General features: G+C 39.3%; 1 protein-coding gene across 2 annotated transcripts in view; it reads right to left on the bottom strand.

Annotated features, from left to right (window-relative positions):
- Positions 1–296: 296 nt before the first annotated feature.
- TRAPPC11 (trafficking protein particle complex 11) overlaps positions 297–23,075 on the bottom strand; it is a 46,872-nt gene continuing 24,093 nt past the window's right edge. For both annotated transcript variants that reach the window (XM_030312101.1, XM_030312100.1), the window contains exons 19-30: positions 21,739–21,894; positions 20,196–20,383; positions 19,914–20,062; positions 19,611–19,732; positions 18,961–19,080; positions 15,351–15,416; positions 15,084–15,240; positions 10,627–10,738; positions 7,665–7,756; positions 6,549–6,682; positions 4,541–4,708; positions 297–556 (exon numbers count right to left, since the gene is read on the bottom strand). In XM_030312101.1, the coding sequence (XP_030167961.1) occupies positions 512–556; positions 4,541–4,708; positions 6,549–6,682; positions 7,665–7,756; positions 10,627–10,738; positions 15,084–15,240; positions 15,351–15,416; positions 18,961–19,080; positions 19,611–19,732; positions 19,914–20,062; positions 20,196–20,383; positions 21,739–21,894 (1,509 nt within the window). In that variant the 3' untranslated portion in view covers positions 297–511. The remainder of the gene's footprint in view (positions 557–4,540; positions 4,709–6,548; positions 6,683–7,664; positions 7,757–10,626; positions 10,739–15,083; positions 15,241–15,350; positions 15,417–18,960; positions 19,081–19,610; positions 19,733–19,913; positions 20,063–20,195; positions 20,384–21,738; positions 21,895–23,075) is intronic.

Raw genomic sequence — 23,075 nt, 5'->3', positions numbered from 1 at the left:
TAATTTTTTTTCAACGTTTTTATTTATTTTTGGGACAGAGAGAGACAGAGCATGAACGGGGGAGGGGCAGAGAGAGAGGGAGACACAGAATCGGAAACAGGCTCCAGGCTCCGAGCCGTCAGCCCAGAGCCCGACGCGGGGCTCGAACTCACGGACCGCGAGATCGTGACCTGGCTGAAGTCGGACGCTTAACCGACTGCGCCACCCAGGCGCCCCTACAAATCACTTACTTTTAAGAGAACTTACTATTCATAAAATGGCTTCTTACAATAACAATGGTCTGACATCCTTCCAAGTCGCACTGAGAGATTTCAAATATTTATTAGTGAAACTAGAAGAGAGGATAGATTTTCCTAACATTTTAAGCATGAGTTCCTCCGAACAGTTGGTATAACATCCATCAAAAAATAGAAAAGATTAACTTTACCATGGTCAAAGATACAGTTCACAGTGAAAACATACGGTTCTGGACACCTTCTCTGTAAGAACGGCCGACGGCCAGTCTTGAGCATCATGCCGCGGCAATAGAGGCATCATCCGCGAGTCGACCCTGTGGCTTTAAAGTGGGAAAACAAAACAGGTTTACAACACAGCAACAACAAAAGCTCTATGAATGGAAAAGATTCTGAAATTCTTGGGACTGTGTCCCAAAAACAGAATAAAGTGTACAAGTAGCAGGATCACATTGTTTTTCTCCTCCCACCCCAGTCTCTCTGCACTTGAACCTGGGGATGGCCGACTGCAAGCCTAGGGGCCGCCCCCTCGTTCCCTCTGACACCACAGACGTCACCCGCTGGCCACACACGTCCACCTGCCAAATCCGCCGCAGGCACCGTTTCTCTTCACCTTGTTTTCTAGCAGCTACTCTATCACCGGGAGTGGGTGAGAGGGAACCTAGTTACCATTCCCGCTCAAGTGGTAGCTTTATTCTCTTTCGCTCAGGGCCCTCCTGCACCTCAAGCTTTACGCAGGCGACAAACCTGAGCTGATAGACAAGTTCTTGGGGATTCAAGGTCTCCCAGTCTCCTGTCTGAGAAAGAGCAATCCGCGATGAACTATGGTGTCTAACAATGAATAGTGCAAGGATAGAAGCAGTAGATGAAAACAAAAATTTCCCCTTCCCCAAGGTCACTGGAAAAACTTAAACCATCACATGAGCAGAGTAAAGGCTAAGCAGGAAGAAAAGGTACTGTAACTGTACTTAGGGTATCAAACTTCTGACAGGTTAGCAACACCTCAGGGTGTCATCAAGTAACTGACAAAATGAAACTTTTTTTAAAAAAATGCTTATTTGTTTTGAGAGAGAGAGAGAGAGAGAGAGAGAGAGAGAATGAGCAGACTCCACACTGTCAGCACAGAGCTTAACTTGGGGCTTGAACTCACAAACTGTGAGATCGTGACCTGAGCCGAAATCGAGAGTCAGACGCTTAACCGACTGAGCCACCCAAGTGCCCCCAAAATGAAATTCTTGCAAATAATTTGATCAAGCAGATGTATGTCAGCAGACCTTTGTGGTAACGCACGACAGAGACGGCATTCAAGACATGAAACAGAACAGTGTGACAACGTCATCACCAAAAGCCATTTACTATGCTTTATGCAGAATGATCCCCAGGGGACTCCCTGAGGTAAGGAAGGCAGCACTCCTGCCTTCAGTTTTGTTGCTGTGCGTTTTTTTTTTAAATTTTTTTTTTCAACGTTTATTTATTTTTGGGACAGAGAGAGACAGAGCATGAACGGGGAAGGGGCAGAGAGAGAGGGAGACACAGAATCGGAAACAGGGTCCAGGCTCCGAGCCATCAGCCCAGAGCCCGACGCGGGGCTCGAACTCACGGACCGCGAGATCGTGACCTGGCTGAAGTCGGACGCTTAACCGACTGCGCCACCCAGGCGCCCCTGCTGTGCGTTTTATGCACGTGTGTGTGTATGTGTGCATGTGTGTGCGTATATGTACGTGTGTGCTTGTATAAGTTAGGCCTCTGACATCTGAGGCAGGAACGGAATGAATGAAAGCATAGGTGCTGGTCTTTTATACGTCATGTCATCTTTAGTACTGACAGAGGATGTTCAGTTTTAGAAAAAGAATAATGGCTCAACGTGGCTAAATCCTTATGAAACACAGCTTTACAAACAGAAACAGAAGACAAGAACGTCATGCAATTAGAAGACTGGAATGTACTTTTCAAAGGAAGAAAAATATTCATCCAGCTTCGAAGGAGGGAAGCGCCGTCCAACAGAACTTTCTGTGATGATGGAAATGCTCTGTGTCAGTGCTGTCCAACATGGTAGCCACCAGAACGCTGACTTCCTGAGCACTTCAAGGGGGGCTGGTGCAACTACTTTTTAAAGTAAATTAAATTATAATTAATTTTAATTTAAATCTTGACAGGGCACACGTGGCCAGTGGCTGTCATACTGGAACAGCACGGCGCTCAAGTTTAGCAAAGACGTGAAGGGATGTACAGCGCGAGTAAGACTGTTCGCTAAGTGGGAAAAGGGAAACCCTTAGTCACTGTCCTTAGTGTGACAAGTAAAACAACTGTAGTTCTGACTCTCCCCGATAAAGGAGCTGGCTCTGAGGATCCCAGCCAACTTTTTTGGCAGTAGTCAAGCTACTAGAAGGTAGTACTTGGATTTAGAAAAAAGAGCATGGCAGTTCAAAAGGGCACGTTAGATACGCTAAACCTTGCAAATGTTTATTGTTCTGGAACCTTTCCTTAGACTAAAGCACTACCCAGAGGAGGTTTACTGTGGAAGAAAATGAGAAGACTGAACCAGCAGGAGCTGGGACTGGGTGGGGTGTAGGGAGCCCCACAGGGAAAGGAATGGAGGAGATTAATTGGTGGACCTGAAATCCTGATTCCTCAAATCAATCCACTCTCACACCTCAAACAGGCTGTGTTTGTGCACCTCTGTCTCACACTAATTAAGCTGCACTTCTGAGTTTGGGAACAGCAGACCTCAGAAGGTCAACGGCGAAAAGGACATCAGAGGCCATCACTTCCCCAGTGCTCCCCACCCGTCATGAGATTTTTTCCCCGCGAGGTGACCTCAGACATGACAGGGAGGAAGAGCAACAGACATAGCTTCAGAATGTGAATGGGCAGAGATGTTAAAAAAGCCACTGCTATTGGGGGGTGGGGAGGGCAGGGGGTGAACAGGAAACCTCTGTACTTTCCACTCAATTTTACTCTGAACTTAAAACTGCTCAAAAAAAAAAATTATAAAGTCTCTTAAAAAGCTACTTTTTTTAAACACAGATCTAGAATTATGAGATTTTTCTTTTATAGTTTAAAAGTATGGTGCTTAGGGCATGCCTGGATGGCTCAGTCGGTTAAGCGTCCAATTTCAGCTCAGGTCATGATCTCGCGGTTCATGGGTTTGAGCCCCGCATCGGGCTCTGTGCTGACAACTCAGAGCCTGGAGCCTGCTTTAGATTCTCTGTATGTCTCTCTCTCTCCAAAATAAATAAGCATTAAAAAAAAAGGTTTTTTTTTAATCAAAGTATGGTGCTTGGAAACATCAATAAGTTATTTTTTTGCAAATGTTAATAAGAAGTAGTGTAAGTCTGGAAAGATAAAAGCTAGGAAGATTATGAAGGCTACATTAATACAGAGTAATGTAAAATGTACCCAATCCCAGATTATATAAAGAAGGGACAGTTCCTCCAAACTTTTATATCTGAGTGACTGAGGAAACCACAACCACCTGGAGGGAAGCCTTAATTTTAGGCATCGAGAACGGCTTCACTGGAGGTGAGCACTGTGCTAAACAAACCACCTGTGTGGCCCGATTCACTCCTTCCCACACTGACCACGACCATCCTACACATTCCTTTACTGCAGGAACCTGGAAATGGTACCAGTGTAAAAAAAATCAAAACATTAAACCAGACTACAGTTTCCAACACAGGACCATTTTCAGAAAAGACCCCAATCCAGTATTACATAGAGAGTCAGGAAAGCTCAAGGGTCATATTTAGAAAGTTAATCCATTTTGATTAAAAATTAGTTATAAACTAACCACAGCTTAAAAATATGCTTTACTTATAAGCCAAAGGAAAAAACCTGTCTAAGGATACTGTAAAGGTAAATCATTTTTACCTGAGGGAATAAAAACCTTGGAAATTAGATTCTGTAAAGTAATAGCAACTTTACAGAAATGAAAAGCAATACTGTCAAATTCATATGATACACGTCAAAACTATCAGTTAGTCATGGGGCGCCTGGGTGGCTCAGTCAGTTAAGCGCCCGACTTTGGCTCAGGTCATGATCTCGTGGTCCGTGAGTTCGAGCCCCGCGTCAGGCTCTGTGCTGACAGCTCAGAGCCTGGAGCCTGCTTCGGATTCTGTGTCTCCCTCTCTCTCTGACCCTCCCCTGTTCATGCTCTGTCTCTCTCTGTCTCAAAAATAAATACACGTTAAAAAACAAAACAAAACAAAAAAAAAACTATCAGTCTCAAAATATCGTTGAGAAGCTTACATGAAAAGCCACCTTTGGTTTGTGTTCCAGACAGGAGATTTAGAAGTCCTAAGACTTACCTTTACAAAAATACTGGTAGGTATAAAACGCCTGAGCAGCTGATTTGTGAAGTGAGGAAATCTAAGCAGATTGACGTGGAGAGATGGCAGTTGTTGGTATCCGGCCATTAGAGGATAGAAATTATATAACATTTCCTGTTCGGTGCCCGGGAGGATACGCAGTCGAATCTACATCATAACAAATGGTAGAGAAAGATAATCAGTATATACACTTACAGCATCTTCATGGTATCACCCCTTAGTTATTTAGAAATCACTGGACACCCACATCTTTCTGGTGAAATGTGCTGTCTCTCCTATTCCACTTTCCAGACAGATGCTACTAATAGGGCTGAATTAGGATGAGACTAGGACCACACACGTAATAAATATGCAAAAAATACGTGCGTGATCATCTCAGCTTCTATAGTTTCTACCAAGATCTAAATGGCAATTTGTACCAGCTTAAAAAGGGGAACGCTATGTCTTGACCATGTAGATTTTATAGTCACTTATGCCATGAGATAATTTGTAGGAAAGTATCTTTGTAAATACTATGTCAACAGAAGGCAAGCTAGTTGTTTCTGGTGTTTTTGGGATTTTATCTTTGTAGTAAGGTAAATACTATCGGGAAAAAAAGATGTTTGGAAAATTTTAGTGATACTTTAGAAAAGATCACAAAGGTAAGATTTTGGTATCGTGCATTATTTATTTGTAAGTCAGTATGTGAAAAAGATCAGGACACTCAAGAAAAGCTTACGCATTTGCAAATGAGTACATACGTTATATACGTGTCAAAGATAACGTGTGTGTACCCAACACAGAACAGCTAATACGACATGTACTATATGTTATAAACTTAAATTAGTGTATGGACTTACACTCTACTTCGTATAGAATTCTATTTTTTTTTTTAATGTTTTTATTTCTTTTTGAGAGACAGAGAGAGACAGAGCATGAGCGGGGTAGGGGCAGAGAGAGGGAGACACAGAATCTGAAGCAGGCTCCAGGCTCTGAGCCTTCAGCACAGAGCCCGAGGCCGGGCTCGAACTCAAGGACCATGAGATCACGACCTGAGCCAAAGTCAGACGCTTAACCGACTGAGCCACCCAGGCACCCCAAGAATTCTATTTTACATTTCACAACAAACCTAGCACCCAGAATATGCACAGCAAAAATGACTAGTCAAGGTAGACACTTCTAAGTATTATGACATGTTTGTTCCTCTAATTATGCCCTTGTTAACAAAAAGTATTTACTGACTCTTGAGGGGCATGTATTATCAACTTTGACAGAAAACAGTATTCTCATGGAAACTGGTTTTGCCTGAAAGTGTATGTTCCACTCAAAAAATGTGCAATCCACCTCTGATTTGAATGGGTGAATCAAAACACCTGAATAATTTATTTTTATGTGTAAATATAAAATTATGTCTAAATGCGCCAAAGATAAGTAAATTCTATGCAAGGTTAAAGATCTCTAAAAAATTTCACTGACAGTTCAGAAGAGAATCGGGCTTTTTTTTAAAATTTTTTTAAAAATTTTAATTTTAATAGGACCCATGCCCAGTGTGGGCTTGAACTCATGACCCCAAGATTAAGTATCACATGCTTTACAAACTGAGCCTGCCAGGCGCCCCAGAGAATCAGGCTTTTAATATGGGTAGTCAGGTTTCTAGGCCTCAAGTTAAAAGACAAACACAGACACACAGACACACACACAGTGGTAATAAAAGGGAAATCTAAAATTTTCAGAAAGTCTATTATACTCTGAGGATTTGTGCATTTTCGTTTTACAGAAAGAAAGAACTTATATGTATGATCTCTGTGTGAAAAGGGTTGTCCACTTAATCCGCTGCTATACAAATTGTACTTAATATTTAAAGGTGATGAAAAATTTCCTATTATCAAAATAACAGGGACCATAATCAGCCTTATCAGTTCATTTGTAAAAACTAAGTATATAGCTCTCCATTTCCTGGCCACACCTCTGTGTCTACACAAGCAGCCCAATGCGATAGGCCCTATACCTGTTTAAGTCCAGAGAACATGAAGGCATCACTGGGCTCCACAGAAATCTCCACGTCTTGAACTAAGTTAGTCTTGTTCTGTAGGTGATACTTGACAGGTAAGGATTCTCTGACACGCCCAAAAGATGGCAGATCTGCAGAGAAAGACAACACATTTCTCTTGGTTAAAGAAAACAGTGTACCATTTATGAGTTCTTCTTGTAAATGAATCTCATTCTGTAGACATGAGGTTATTTAAATTAGTGCTAATACTGCACTCTTGCTAGAGAAGCACATTCTTGGACTGGACAACAGCCATGGGACTGTGATAAAACAGGCTAAACAGAATCAAGTCTCCTTCTAAAGCTGAATGACTTAGAAAGGGTCTTGGCTATCAGGAACTGAATTATACTTTAGGAATAATTTTTTGAATCTATAAAACATGTCCCTAACTATCCATCATGGTTCAAGAAGAATAAGAGGCATCATGTGCCTCTTGATGAGAGCACATACCATTAACTATAAAGTATTCTTGCCAAAAACTTGAACCTGAATCTGATCAAGACAACAGATGTAACCACCAACTTACAGGGACACTTAAAAATGATACAATGCAATCAGCAAAACCCAGACTGTGGGACGCTCTACAGGACAACTAACTCCATTTCTTCAATAAATAGCAAGGAAGAGGTGGGGGGGGGGGTGAAGGAGGTGAGGGAGTGGGGAGGGAGTCTGCCCGCCCAGAGATTTCAAAAGTATGAGACATCCGCCAGCTGCAGCGATGAGACTATAAACAATAAAGAACATTCAAAGTCAACTAGGGAAACTGCGACACTGGAATTTGGCAATTAATATTAAGGAATTATTGCTAATTTTTAAGGTGATGACAATAGAATTGTGATGATGTTTAGAAAAATAGCCACTAATACAGAAATACTGATAGATGAAATAATATCTGGGATTTGCTTTAAAATAAGGCAGGAGGAGGAGTTTGAGGTACAGATGAAACAAGGCTGATCATAATCTACTTCTGTAAACGTTGGGCATTTTTTGTAATAAAAGTAGTTTTAAATCTTAGAAGCTAAAATAAGTATTCTCACTGGATTCTTTTTACCAAGTACAAGTTGGTGCCGTTACCTGCATTCACATGGAGGGGAATGTTTTCTACGATCACGTGTGGCAGAGTGATGGCAGTACTGATGACAGGGACGTTTCCCATGGCGGAGGTCCTGTGACAGAAAAGGGAATCTTTCAAATCCGCATTTTACGTGAAACGTGGAATCAAAAACAGGCCACGTGTATACTCACCAACTTGTTTCAAAGGAAACAGAAAGGGCTTAAACATCTCCTAAAACTTTATTCCTGGAAGTGGTTTAGTGAAGAAAAGGCTTTTAGAATCCCGTTTGGGTTCTGAATGTTCCCAATGAATCGATGGTATAACCCAGGGCTGCTGTTTGGTCCAGGGGCCAGAATGTGAATCAGCCATACCATGAAACCCACCATTTAACACAGGGCGTGGTAGCAGAGCGCTCAGCGTGGGTGGGAGCGCGCGGACTGACCTTATGACACAGACCTTCTCCCCCTGTGGCCAGTTCGAGGCCGAGCACAGACCACTTCCAAGTGTACCGTCCTAGCTACACCCAAAGTACAGAATGGAAACCAAAGAACAAAAAGTATTTTACTACCAATAAAAAAGCAGCATTCTGACATCACGGAGATAAAGTGAGTAACATTATGAAACTGTCAAATATCTTCCCCTGTGTCACAGTTAGGACGGGAACCACAGGGCGGCTGGCTGACTCCCGAGAACTAGCCTTGGGGAGAGTCGGGATCAAGATGTGGAACAGCTGACACTGGGTGCAAATTATTACACCACAAAAGCCCCAGGCGAACACATCTAACCCCTCTTCATTAGTAGGTCTTTATGGTATTACAGTAACGTGATGGGATGAGTAAGCAGTGCCTTCAAATTCCTATTTTAATTCCTGTAAACATAAATTAAACTAAACTTCGATGTGGTAAATTCAGAAGTGGGAGAAAGAAAGATCTTAGCTTTTTTAAAAAAATAAGTCCATGATTTTTCCTTTCTCGTTTTTCATGTCTCATTCGCAGTTTTTAAATTTATGAAAAAATTGAGCCAAGAAATTCACACATGAAATATCACATATCTACCTCCCAGCCTAAGAAAACATCACAATATAGTTGAACCTCCCCACGTGCCCCTTCCTGCTTGCACCTGTGCCCTAGAAGTACTAACTTGGGAGTCATCATTGCTACGTATTTCTTTATACTTTTCCAAATTATGAAGGTAGCCCTAAGAAATGTGCAGTGTTTTACATGTTTCCCAATATTACATACATGCAATTTGTTCATATTTTCAACATTTGCAGTTGCTTTGTTCCCTTAATACTAATGGTTAACAGGAGCAGCTCTGGTTCATCGATTTTCACTGATACGTAGCATTCCGTTCTATGACCATGCCATAGTTTGTCCATTTTCCTGTTGATGGATATTTAGTTTGTAACTTTTTACTACTATAATCAGAGGTGCTATGAACATTCTTACATATATCTTTGTGTACTTGTTTGAGACCTTTTCTATGAGAGATATAGATATCTTCAGTTTCACCTAGCCCTGCTGAATGGATTTCCAAAGTAACTGTTCTATTTTATACTCTACCTTTTTTGACAAACTTTGCATTGTTAACCCCTTTTATTTTTCCAAATTAGTGGCAGCACATTTTCTCCCTATGTTTCCTGGCCATCTGGCCTCTTCTGTTTCTCTTAACACCGCATACTCAAGATTTTGCTCAACTTTCTGTTAGGAGACTTGGTTTTCTTATGATTCGTATAAGTTCTTGATATGAATTCTAATGCTTTCTCAGTTTTCCATGTTGTAAATAGCTTTTCCCAATTTGTATTTTTATAGGTATTTTTTAATGAACTAAGAAGCTTAATTTTAACAAATCAAATTCATCAAGTTTAGAGGCTTACACTTTTTATGTCTTATTTAAAGAAACTCTTCCCTATTCCAAAGTCATAAAACAATTCTCTTATTTTCTACTAAAAGTAGTAACGTTTTGCTTTTCACAATTAGAATTTTAATATGCCTGGAATTAATTTTTATACACAGTGTAGAGATATAAGGATACCCAATTGTTTACCACCAATTACCAGATCTCCACTGATTTGCAATGCTACCTCCCTAAAACATAATTTTCATATGTGTGGATCTATTTCTAGACTCTCTCTTCTGTTCCACTGGCCTATTTACATATTCCCATTCCAATACCACAGCAATGACTAAGTCTGGGAATTTAGAAGAGCCAAGTATCCTTGCTTATTAGTTTTTCTTCTGAAGTATCTCGACTATTTCTGAGTTTTTGCCTTTCCATATAAGCTTTAAAATCAACAGTGTCAAGCTCCACAAAAACAAACTAAAACAAGCTATTGAGATCCTGAAGCAAACTGCAGTGACTTACAGAACAAACAATATCAGATCTTATCCAAATCCTACCCAAGACAATTTTGTGTATGTCCCATGTAGGGACTTCCTTTAATGTTTTAAAGTTTTATAATTTTCTCCATAATGGCAATACCCATTTTCTATTTGATATATTCTTACTTACCTTATAATTGTTGTTATCATCTAAATGATACCTGTTTTACAAGTATATTGCCTGGAGGTTTATTACTGATATATAGAAAGCCAACTGATTTTTGTACATTGATGTTATATCCAGCAACCTTGCTGGAACTCCTATAATGGAAATAATTTGTTGATTCCCTTGGGTTTTCTATGTAGACAATCCTATTGAATGCAAATAAGAACAGTTTCTCTTAATGTTTTTAATGGTCCTGTCATGAGAATTCGCTTGGTTAAAATTTCATCATATACAGGTCACAAATTGTGACAAATACAAATAAAAGTTTAATTATCCTTTTTAATCTTTGTGTTCTTGACAAACATTTAGTGATAGCATGTGACTTCTAGTCTTCTCTCCAGGACTGACAGAAACTTTCAAATATTAAATGACAATGACAAATAATAAAGGCAGTAGAATAGGACAGAGAAGGAATAAGAGATAGGGCTGATTCACCTCTTCCAGGAGATAATATAATGACCAGTTGCTACTCCACCTTCAACATTTCCAACAGATGGGCACCGAAGACAAAAGCATTCACTAGCACTCTCTCCAGTCTGTAAGACAACTATAAGGAATAATCTTTATAATCCTACGCAACGATTTCCTCTATGAAAGGAGAGTTTTACCTTTAAGTAATATAACAAAAAAAGAATATCAGTTATACATTATTTGTAGAGACTTAAAAACTAAGGCTCAGAGATGTTAAATGACTTTTTCAAGGTCACAAAGTCCCTATCCAGTGTTTTTTCTAATATATCAATATTCCATTATAATAAAACTCAGCAAAGCAGCTGTAGGTCTGTGACAAGATCCTATAGGAACTAATGACAGGGCAAAGTCTGGAGTTGGAATAATACCATTTGGTGATTATTTTTCTTTCTACAAATTATTTCATGTCTCTAAAGGAAACATTTCACAGTAGGGAAAAAGAAATTTTTAGTTAACCTTTTAGGTACTCAAAATGTCATTCCAGGCAACTCTGGCTTTCTCTGACAAACACATATTAGTGATCCCATCAAATGGAAATACATTACATGTTGCCTCATTATTGCCTAATGTGGTGACTTACCTCTCATACAAGGCTGCTTTCCTCTTGCCAACTGTAGCCTAAACTCCTGACGCCAAGATAAAGGTTCGTCTGAACCAAGCCCTCCCTGCCATCAGCACCTCCCAGCCTGCAGTGCCTTCGATGCAAGCTGGCAACAGTGCCCATCTGAGGCTGATCTGGGCAAATCTGTGGGTGAAACTTTCAAACAGTAATAACAAGGTCTCTAAACATTAACTAATTGTTTTCATGGTTCTCTAATGAAGAAGGTTGTGATAAGTTACTAGTTACGATTGTGAGCAGATACTAGAAGTCAAAGGAGAAAATGCTGGGCCAACCTCTAACCACTTTTAAGTAATTTTTAAGGACTAGGAAATGATACTGTAGCCCAGTTAGTAAAACATACATCAATTTAAACCTCTTAAGATACTTTTTTTTTTTTTAATTCAGGATCCTTGCCCCGTTTTCTTTTCATTTTTTTAAAGTTTATTTGAGAGAGAGAAAGAGATAGAGAGAGAACGGGGGAAAGGCAGAGAAAGGGAGAAGAGAGAATCCTAAGCAGTCTCCACGCTGTCAACACAGAGCCCAACATGGGGCTTGATCCTGTGAACCGAGAGATCAAGACCTGAGCCAAAGCCAAGAGTCAGATGCTTAACTGACTGAGCCACTCATGCGCCCCAAGATACCTTTTTCAAAAACCCAGGACATTCATATTGCTTCTCCCCAGCTCAAGCCTTCCTTAATTCTAAGAAGTTAACAAAACTGATCACAACGTTTATTAACAATTAACATTGGGGTCAACTTTATGACCTAGGAAAGTTGTTATCTTTAATGTGTCAAATACAAAGTTTGTAATGCATTAGTGCTGGTGTCCTTGGAGGTGGCAGAAAGAATAAAGCCATGCCACCCCCTCCCCAAAGATATCCACATCATAATTCCCAGAACTGTGAATGTGGTACCTTATACGGCAGAAAGGATTTTACAGATGTGATTAAGATAAGGATTTTAAAATAGGAAGATTATACTGGATTCTCCAATTGGGCCCAATGTAACCACAAGGGTTCTGAGGGAAAGTGGTAGGTAGGAGGAAATCTGAGGAAAAACATGTGACAATGGAAGCAGAGGTCAGAAGAAGAAACATCTGAAGATGCTACACTGCTGGTTTGGAAGGCGGAGGAAGGAACCATGAGCCAAGGAATCCAGATGGCCTCTGAATGCTGAAAAGGGCAGGAAAAGGGTGTTCCCCAGAGCTAGAAGGGATACATCACCAACACTTTGATTTTAGGACTTCTGACCTCTAGAACGTTAGGATAATAAATCTGTGTTGTTTTAAGCACTAACTTTGTGATAATGTGTTACAGCAGCAATAGGAAACGAGTAATGGGAAATTCAAGGTAGGTATTTGTTCATTCATTTAACAAACATTTATTAAGCAACTACTATGCAGCTGAGGTTGCCAATACAAAAAGGGGTAAGTCATGGCTCCTGCTCTAAAGGAGCACATAGTGTAGTAGGGGAGCCATAAGAGTAAGTAAACTATTACAATATAAGTGGATAAGTGTCATAACAGATGTAAAGAAACTCTGGGAGCAAAGAAAGAAGATTATCTAGTCCCACTTAGGAAGATCAAAAAGTCAAAGCTTACATGAGACCGAAAGAGCAAACAAGAGTTGATCAGGTGGAAAGAAAAAGGAAAGGGTTTTGGACAGACGTACTAACATGTTCAAAACCAGATGGAGGTAGTGTTTGCTGAATGTACAAATCCGGGCTTGGTCAAAGTCTGGGAAAGAGGAAGAGGAAGTAGGGAGCCTTGTACAGAAGAAGCCTGAAAGGGAAGCTTCCCAGGGAAAGGTCTGGTAGGTCGTGAGGTTTTCTAAGAAGGAAAAACAAGTTCAAAATTGCTTTTTGAGAAATCAATCTCTGGCAGCAATATGAAAGGCAGACTAGGGGAGAGAATGGCAAAGAGGAAAGCGGTTAAGAAGGTGTTTCTGAAGGCCAGATGAGAGACGGTGAGAATGGAGAGAAGCTGGATTCAAGAGACGTGCAGAAGGGAGAACGTGGCGCCAGGATGGATGCGCACGTAAGAGGGAGTCTGGTCTGTTTCTGTGGTTTCTACCTGGGGCCAAATATACACTGACTCCTCTCTCTGGACTGGGGACTGCGGGGAGCCTGAGGTTGCATGGCAGGTGAAGACTTGTAGAAAAAGTAAAACGAGCCAAAGTCAGGATCTTGGAAGCGACCCACATTTAAGGAGTAAGAAAAGGAATCAGCAAAGAATGGACAGATAGCCAGCTTGTGTTGAGCTGTGAGGAGACAAACACCGGGCTGAGATACTTCATACAGACTACCTCATACACGCTATTTCACGTATGTTATCTTCTTTAACTCTGACAAGTGATGAAACAAAGTGAACCGTCCAATGTAACCTAAGAGCAGGCAGAAGGTCAGAGAATGGAATCTAGTTCAGCGTGACTCCACAGCTCGTGATCATTCCACGTTAGCCAGGGAGGAGAAAAGGAAGAAGTGTGGACAGAGAAACAAAGCAGAACCACAGACTGATTTCCAAAACCATGAGAGAAAACCAAGTTTCAAAAGATAAAAACAAAACTTATAAAGGCATTCTGAAAGCAAAATTGTTTTCTAGTATTATTACTTTACAGGACGTAGGACCTATTTGTAGCATTTAAATAAAGAGGTTTTTTAATCTATTTTATCTTTCCTCCTTTATGATGACTTTCCTAAAATGCACAGAAGTGACTATGAAGACTATGTCTCTTGTAGAGACAAACTCTTCTTGGCGTTTTCTTGAGAACCTAGCATGGGCCCAGATAGTGAACTTGATAAATACCTGTTGATTATTTATTGATAGATACTGAAACTTATTCACAGGCCGGATACAAAAAATATACTGGAATTCTGAAACTACTCATCTAATTTTAATCTGTATTGCAAATCAACTATATGACTTACGACACTGAACTCAAGTAGTAGATAGATAAACAGATACAGCAAATAAATGACTCATTTATATTTGATTTTAATCGTGGGGGTGGGGGGCACCTGGGTGGCTCAGTCAGTCAAGCGTCCAACTCTTGGTTTCAGCTCAGGTCTTGATCTCACAGTTTGTAAGATTGAGCCCCACACTGGGCTCTATGCTGACAGCACAGAGTCTGCTTGGGATTCTCTCTCTCTCCCTCTCCCTCTGCCCCTCCTGCGAGCATGTGCTCTCTCTCTCAAAATAAACAAATAAACTTAAAATACATTGTGATTTTTTTCATACAATCTTTATCCTTATCATAGAGCTGAGCACAATTTTGCTTGGGTTAACATTCAAACTAATTTTTTTTATTTTTCTCTAACAGCTCAAGAAGCATATAAGCCCAAGGTATAATGCACCAGAAAACTAATATCCTGGGTTTAAATCTCTTCTCTAAACTATTTTAGTTGATTTAGAAAACTTACTGTCTATGTTTCTATATTTTCCCAACTTTCTTTAATAACCATCTTTCACCATTTCAAATTATAAGATATGGTAAACATTAATTAAAAATCAATAAGAAAAAACAATCTATAAAAAATCCAAATATGAAAAAATACTACTTTATTTTCAAGTACATTTTTCTGAGTAACTTCCTTATAGTAGCAAAAATCTTATCTTTTAAAATAAGGTATACTCAAACAAGTGGTAACTGATACTAATTCTACTTTAATTCTAAATGTATTTACTTTTCTATCAGTCTCAAGTGCCCTCCATTAGCAAAAAGCTAACTCTTACCCTGCTAACCTACACACACACACACACACACACACACACACACACACACACCCCGGTCTTCTAATTAAGTGGGATGGTCCACATTCTCACCTTTGTCCACTTGGGACTCTAGCTGATCCACTGGGGTCATAGAAGGAGCAAGTTGTAGCTCACTGGATACAATAGTGAGGGCCCAAGGTGAGGCACTTAAGAGGTCCGTCATCAATAGAAAGGGGATGTCCGCATAGACCCTTTCCAGGTGCTCAAACTGTCACAAATGAAGACAAAAAATCTGTCTGGAACTACAATAATTCATTTTGCTTTTTCTGTTAATTTCTATAATTGAAATGATTTCCAAAATGCTTCATAGGAACATACCTTTGTAGAGACAAATTTAACCGCGACATCAAATGGAAAGACAGTTTCTATAGTTACAGTTTCATCCTGTAAGAATTTAAAGGGCACATTCAGTGGCTTTTCTAAACTTAAAAATAGCTTTAAAAATAGCAGACATGCAAAACACAATCTGTAACTGATCAAGAAATAATCCCAATTTGTATATTAAGAAGCTAGAAGCTTTCCCTCAGATAATATTTATAAAAACCTATAGAGAGAAACCGGACTACAATTTCTAATAAATTATCTTACGGCTTTAAAACAGCTCACACTGCAAAGTGCTTTCTAACACGTTATTTATCTCAGGATCTAGTAAAAGTGGGCAGGACAGGCAATGTCACTATTTTAGAGAGGACGAAGCAGAAGTTAAGGAAGTTTCAATGCTTGGCCTTGGGCCACAAAGCTAGTGGTGCCAAGCCTAGAATCTGGGTTTTCTTTTTGTCTAAGTTCTTTACTTCACCTCAAGTCAAGACGACTAATAATAATGATAATGACAATAATAATATAACAGCGCTATAATCGCTATATATGTAATGCATTATATAATGTTTGTAATAACTCAAGGAAACAGATGCCATTATACTCGCTATTTTAAGCTGAAGTAGCCCCGCATAGCTAGTAGGTGACAAAGGCAGAAACAGACCCGGATCTGACCGTAGGGGTCTGTACTCTTAACCTACACGCTACATCCCTCCCTCAGTCTGTTCAAGAAGCAATGGGCTTACTATGTCTTTGGAAACAAAACACCCACCCTGTTAGTGAGAACCCTTTTTTAAAAATCATGTTGATTTAAAAACTCAGGCTGTGATAATGCCAGGGGGATGTGGGTTTTAATCCTGGAGGACACATTCCTATTAGCTATGCAGACCTTGGGGTTAGTGAGGTAACCTTGAGGAAGAACCATGGTTTCTGAGTCTCAGTTTCATAATCCTTGTGGGGCTGTTAACAATGAAGTGAGATAACATATATAAAGCACTAGTGAAATGCCTAAACCATGTTCATTATTATCACATACTTCAAATGACTTCCTCTCAATACCATCAAGCTAACTTTTTAAGAAAGTGTAATAAGCAGGATATTAGTGGTAGAAAACGCCTGCATTGGGTCTGTGAGTCTAAAGCAGGGCCTCAGTATTTCCCCACAGAAAAGATCTAAGGAAATGAAGAAACAACTCAATGACTAGATCAGATGTGGCCTACTTTAAATTTCCACACATGAAGGTAAAAATGAGATTCAATCCAGTGAAGGGAAAATAATTTACATTTAAATTTCCAAAAATGTCTTACAAGTAACACTGGGACCTGTAAGATAGATATTCCATGAGAAAAGTGCTTCTGTGTACAATAATCTTGAAAGATAATCACCACAGCCTTTTGTGAAATTCTCAACACACATTAGCAAATTCAATGCTGTGCTAAGTCTTAAAGTCAAAATATCCATTTAATACCTCTTAACCCATATTTTCCAAACATATTTGACCAACTCATTCTTTTTTGTGTAACATCTATTTCTATCCCTCAGAATTAGTATCCCTCCCTAAAGTAACTAAAAGACAACCTACTAAACAGGAGAAAATGTTTGCAAATGACCTAGCCGATAAAGGGTTAGTATCCAAGATATATAAAGAGCTTATACAACCCAACACCAAAAAAAACCAAATAACCCAATTTAAAAATGGGCAAAAGACATGGACAGAAATTCTCCAAAGAAGACAGACATACAGATGGTCAAAAGACACAGAAATGATGCCCAACATCACTCATCATCAGGGAAATGCAAATCAAAACCACAATGAGATATCTTCTCACATCTGTCAGAATGGCTAAAATAAAAACTCAAGAAACAAGTACTGGCAAGGATGTAGAGAAAACGAAACCCTTGTAGACTGTGGGTGGGAATACAAACTGGCATTGCCCCTGTGGAAAACAGTCTGCAGGTTCCTCAAGAAATTAAAAATGGAATTACCATATGACATAGTAATTCCATTACTGAATATTCATTTACCCAAAGAATATGAAAACACTAATTCAAAAGGATATATGCATCCCTGTGTTCACTGCAGCATTATTTACAATAGCCAAATTGTAGCAGCCCAAATGTCCATCAACAGATAAATGGATAAAAAAGACGGGGTATATATATACCGTGAAATATTATTCAGCTATAAAAAAGAATGAAAACTTGCCATTTGCAATCACATGGATGGAGCTAGGCATCACAATGCTAAGCGAAATAAGTCAGAGAAAGATAAATACCATATGACTTCACTCACATGTGGGATTTAAGCAACAAAACAAAGGAACAAAGGGAAAAAAGACAAACAAAAAAACAGGCTCTTAACTGCAGAGAACAAACTGGTGGCTACCGGAGGGGAGGTGCGTGGGGGGGATGGGTGAAGTAGATGGAAGGGATCAAAAAAAAAGTGGCATGCACCTCAAAAATATCGTGTCTTGAGGCAAAGAGAGCATTACACACTGTTGTAGCTTGATTCCAGGATAGTTACTACATAGCAAACAATCATTTTAAAAAGATATGTTCCAAGTCTACTAGAAGCTTCATTATCAGAAGTCCTTTCCAAGGCATAGGACTCCAAAGCTGTATGTATAGAACTTGAATGTTCTTATTTTGTAGATAAGGAAACTCAGGTCAAACGGTTACATGGCTAGGCTGGGTGGACATGTTAGGAGGCCATGCTGAAATTGGCACCCTCCCCTCCTAGTTCACCAGCCATGATCCACTGTAGTATATCAGGCTACGTGAAATCTCTGATATATTGTATGCCTTCCTCCCTTCCACTTGGGAAATATTCCTCTCTTGTAGGATGAGTGTTGCCTCCTACTGACTCATACGATGGTGGACGGCCCAGACTCTGGGCAATGACCAAACTACAAATCCCCAGACTGATTGGCCTTCTCCTCTGCTGGCTGAGGAATCAATCAATTCCTGAGAACGGGCTGAAACAATACAGATAAGACTACGAGGACAGTAAGTATCATAATGTTCCATTACTAAAAGTGGGTACAAGCAATTATATATAATATGGTTAAATCTAAATAAAAACACAGTGCCCCCAAATCACTATAAATAGAAAACCAACAGAAAACACTCCAAAAAGCTGACAGCAGTTGCCTCCAAGGCACTGACTATGACCATGCTATTCTCATCCTCTTCTATCTGCATTTAACTAGACACAATTTTCATGAGAATCTTTTTTAATGGAAAAAATATCTCATAAAGGGAGACCTTCCATCCCCTCAAATCTTCAGCATATAATCAACTTACAGATTTTACCTAATGTGCGATTTTATAAAGAAACACATAGGTTTGGAATCTCAAAACTTTTTTGCATGAGATCCTAAACCTGCTGATTGTACAAAAAGCCATGGAGGCCAGTTTTCTAATGTTTGAGCAGTGAATGCCATGTACATCATTTATGATAAATATAAGTGATTAAAAAAAACCCCAAGATGTTTAATTAAAATCTGTAATAGACTACAAGCACCTAAGCTGCTTATTTTACAGGTAAAAAAAAACATAAAATAGGGAACACCCCACGTATGATGCTTCCCGAAGTAGCCATGAGAAGTAATACCTTGTGACACTTGCAAACAATTTCTTTGTCTTCAATAGTTGTATTGATCAGGTAAGAAACATACACGAGAAACATTCTTGAACCTACTGTTCCACAGCGAACATACAACATTTTTTCCAGCTGTAACAAAATAAAAGTATTTTAATTTAATAATTTAGAGATTTCTTCCTGGTATATGCTCTAGGATAATGTTCCCACCTTTTGGAGTTTACTGTACCAGCTGACTAAATTCTTGAACCCTGTTTACAGGCTGTTCTTGCCACAGTATATGTGGGACCAACCAGTACTATGCCACCTTTTTTATTATCATTCCCAACTGCCCAAGAACTGTGTTTCGTTTGGAAATAAAAGTTGCTTGAAAGGCTATTTCACAAAGTTACAAACTTAATGTTATTCAGTTATTTTATCAGGCAACTAATTCTCCACATCAGGGCCATTTGTTCTAAAACCCCTTGTATAAAACTGCTTACAACATCTTATGCATCTAAATATGTGTAAACATCTTACGCATTTAAGTGTTAAAAACATGCATTAGTTAAATCCCATTTGTAGTCTCAGAATATGCTGTTACAATGTTCTCTAAAACTCACTACATATTTAAAACCTCAATCTAGTTGATTTCCTCCCCAGTCATAGGTGACCAAGTTTACCTGTTCCCCTGGATGTAAGTCTCCGATAGGAATGTCAGTGAGTAAAGCCGGATAGGACTCGTCACATAGTTCTGTTCCATGAAGAGACACATGAGTTTTCTGAGTTAAATTGGCATCCTGTCCTGAAAGTGTTAATATCAGCGTTTTAAAATACGGAGCATTCGGACATTATCCTAACAATTACTACTGCATAGACAGCACTCTTTCATGACCATATTTTAAACAAACTTCCTGTGGTTGACACCACTGATACTTATTTTCTGTTGAACGAACACTGATCAAATGTGGAAAAGGCATGTTTACCAGGTTTTAAACCAGCGGTGAGCTTCACGTCTCTGATTTGGGTCTTTTCATGGGACTGAACAGTCACAACCAAACAATACATTTCATTCGTCAGGGCAGGAGGGTCATGCCGCAGATGCACGGAAATGTTTGGAACTCTGGAAATAATCCTTTGGGGGGGGGGGTGGAGAAAAACCCAAAACCTTAGCTAAGCAACTGATTAAAAAAAAAAAAACAAGTTCTTCAAAGTATTTATAAGAAGTAAGATGACCTTCCTCAATCTGCCTAGCAAGGTCGACTTACATCGTGCTGGCCTGAATGACTATGCTGTCCCAGTGAAGCTCATTGTCAGGGAGCTTGGGTCGCCTTTTGAAAGAACGCGAGGCCTGCAAGGCTTCTTGGGAGGAGGCAGCGTCCCCTCCTCCTCCCTGCCAATTTAAAACCACACATCTTCCCGACTCGTGGCCCAGAACTAGATCGACCGAAGTAATCTGAAAGACGGAGGGTTGTCAGAAATGCCACCTCATACTTGTCACCATCCCCTCTCGACGAGTTACACAGCAATTGCTGGTGTGTGGAGTTCATCTAGAGACACCCCCAGGGTGAAGTCAGAACACCTGCTGTACAGCTGTCCCCGACATCTGTTAGCTGTGACACTGACTAGGTTTCACCCGCTTCACCTTTAAACAGAGATAATAACCTGACATAACAAATGCTCAATTAGTGGTTGCTGAGTGAGATACATGAATATTTTCATGACCATTAGCACACTCATAACCGAATTCCTAATTCCACACATATTTTTTCCCCAAAGACACGTATAATACTATTAACTGAATAAATATTCCTTTCAACAAAATCCATTAACAAATGTACTCGAAACGGTATTACTAATTATGATTTCCATCTGGTAGTCTTCCTTAGTATCTGATAAAAAATATGTAATTAGGGATTTAGTCAAAATCATAAAAAAAACTTTAAGTGAATAAGCAAAATCTCTGGATATCGGTTAATAATAAAATCAACAGATTCACAGATACTGTTATGGGAATATTGGTAGTACAGTCTTATGTTTCTATCTTAGAAATGGCCCAAAGTTTAGATGAACCAACTATCGCCATTTAAGCCATGGAAAACAAGCTTACCATATACTAATCACTATTCCAAGCAATTTATGTTAACTAACTGATTTAATCCTCACGAAACACTAAGAGGTAGGGACCATCATTATCCCCACTTTACAAGATGAGTAAACTGAGACACAAAGAGGTTAAGTAATTGCCCAGAGCCCCACACTAGTAGGCTGGAGAGCTGGAATTTAAACCCATGAAGTTTGGCTCCAGAATTTACGCTCAATAAAATTATTACTTCTATCATATATTTCTAAAAGACATTTTAATTATGTACATTAAAGGAATCCTTTAAATATATATATTTTTTAAAAAAGCATTCAGAAATGTTTAGATATCAAAATGATATATATCTCTAGTGTGAATTATGCCATTATACAAAATATAATTGGTACAGTGCATAATATAGTATTTTGTTTGAAATTCCTTAACTGATTACATAGCCATTAAAACTGAGGTTGGTCTTATGTACTAACCGGAAAGGATGCCTCATATATACTAGTAAGTAAAAAGAGCTAACTGTAGAATACTATGTACAGTATAGTCTCAAAAAAAGAAAACCTACCAAACCATGATGAACGATTTCCCTTAGGAAGTCCAGGTGGAATATTTTCATTTTTTACTTAATAAACTTGTGTATTACTGACATTTTTTTCTGACGTACACATATTACTTTTGTCATTTAAAGCATGTTTTAAACAAATTTCATCACTAACCTCAATTTTCTTCCCCACATCTTCAGTTTTTGCAACAAATTTAAAGAAAAACTTCCTCGTTTTACCAGGAACTAAGCACATCTTTCCCTGGGTCAAATTTTCTAAAACTTCACTTGCTTTAGTTGCTTCTTCGATTACGCAGAACTGGTTATATTCCTGTAAAAGAGGTCAGCAAGGGTCACTGTTTATACACAGCAAGTGTCACATGTTTTGCTCACACTAAACAAAAATGATTCGGAGGTTGGTAAATTTACCTGCAGTATAACTAAAGCATTATGAAGGGTGATTAATGGGAGGTATTTTACGCCAAACGGAAACGCTTACCCACTCACTGCTGCCACAAGGTAGAGACAATTCACCACATACAAGCTGATTTCTGAAAACATTTACAAATCCCAGAGAAGCAAAGATTTATTCTTTGTTTCACTGGACACTACTATCTACTATCTTTTTTAAGAAGAGCTTTCTTTTGGGGCGCCTGGGTGGCGCAGTCGGTTAAGCGTCCAACTTCAGCCAGGTCACGATCTCGCGGTCCGTGAGTTCGAGCCCCGCGTCGGGCTCTGGGCTGACGGCTCAGAGCCTGGAGCCTGTTTCCGATTCTGTGTCTCCCTCTCTCTCTCTGCCCCTCCCCCATTCATGCTCTGTCTCTCTCTGTCCCAAAAAAATAAATAAACGTTGAAAAAAAAAAAAATTAAAAAAAAAAAAAAAAAAAAAAGAAGAGCTTTCTTTTTACGTGGCTTCTGTGACATCCTTCTTGACTACTTCCTGTTTTTCCCTCAAAGGTCTTTTCTTCTTCTTGTCCCCTTAATTCAGAGGCTCCACAGGCTTAGTCTTCGGCTTTCAGTTCTACTCTCTTTATGTTCATTTCATTGCAGAGTTTATCCATTTTTACATGTTCCGTACCTCTATGCTAATATTTCCCACATTAAAAACTAACTCTGTCCTATTTCCTTAACCAAAAGTTCATATCCACAAATGTCAAGAGGTCAATTCCACTACCACTCAAATTTAGCATGTCCCAAACTCAATGTACATCTACCTTCCTAGAAGAGCACACTCCTTCTGTGATAAATAGAGGTGAGAATAAAGGGAGAGAACTGAAGGGAGACCTCTTTCTTGTGCACGTCTATGGAATCAACGTTCTCATCCACTCAGTAAACAGTAAGAACTTCCCAAGAGCTGTCTTCTATCCCAGCAGATGAGTTATCCTACAGAAAATTCTTACTAGTTAAGTTTAATACTTGCCTTCGAGTTTTCATTTCTATTCCATGCTTCTGAAACCTAAGGACTACTTTTTTTTCTTCTGATTCAGATCTTGAATTTCAAATAACACATAT

This window comes from Lynx canadensis, chromosome B1 (assembly GCF_007474595.2).
Source record: "Lynx canadensis isolate LIC74 chromosome B1, mLynCan4.pri.v2, whole genome shotgun sequence".
Lineage (NCBI taxonomy): Eukaryota > Metazoa > Chordata > Mammalia > Carnivora > Felidae > Lynx > Lynx canadensis.
The sequence above is the reverse complement of the archived record's forward strand: the minus strand, read 5'-3'. Positions and strand labels throughout refer to the sequence as shown.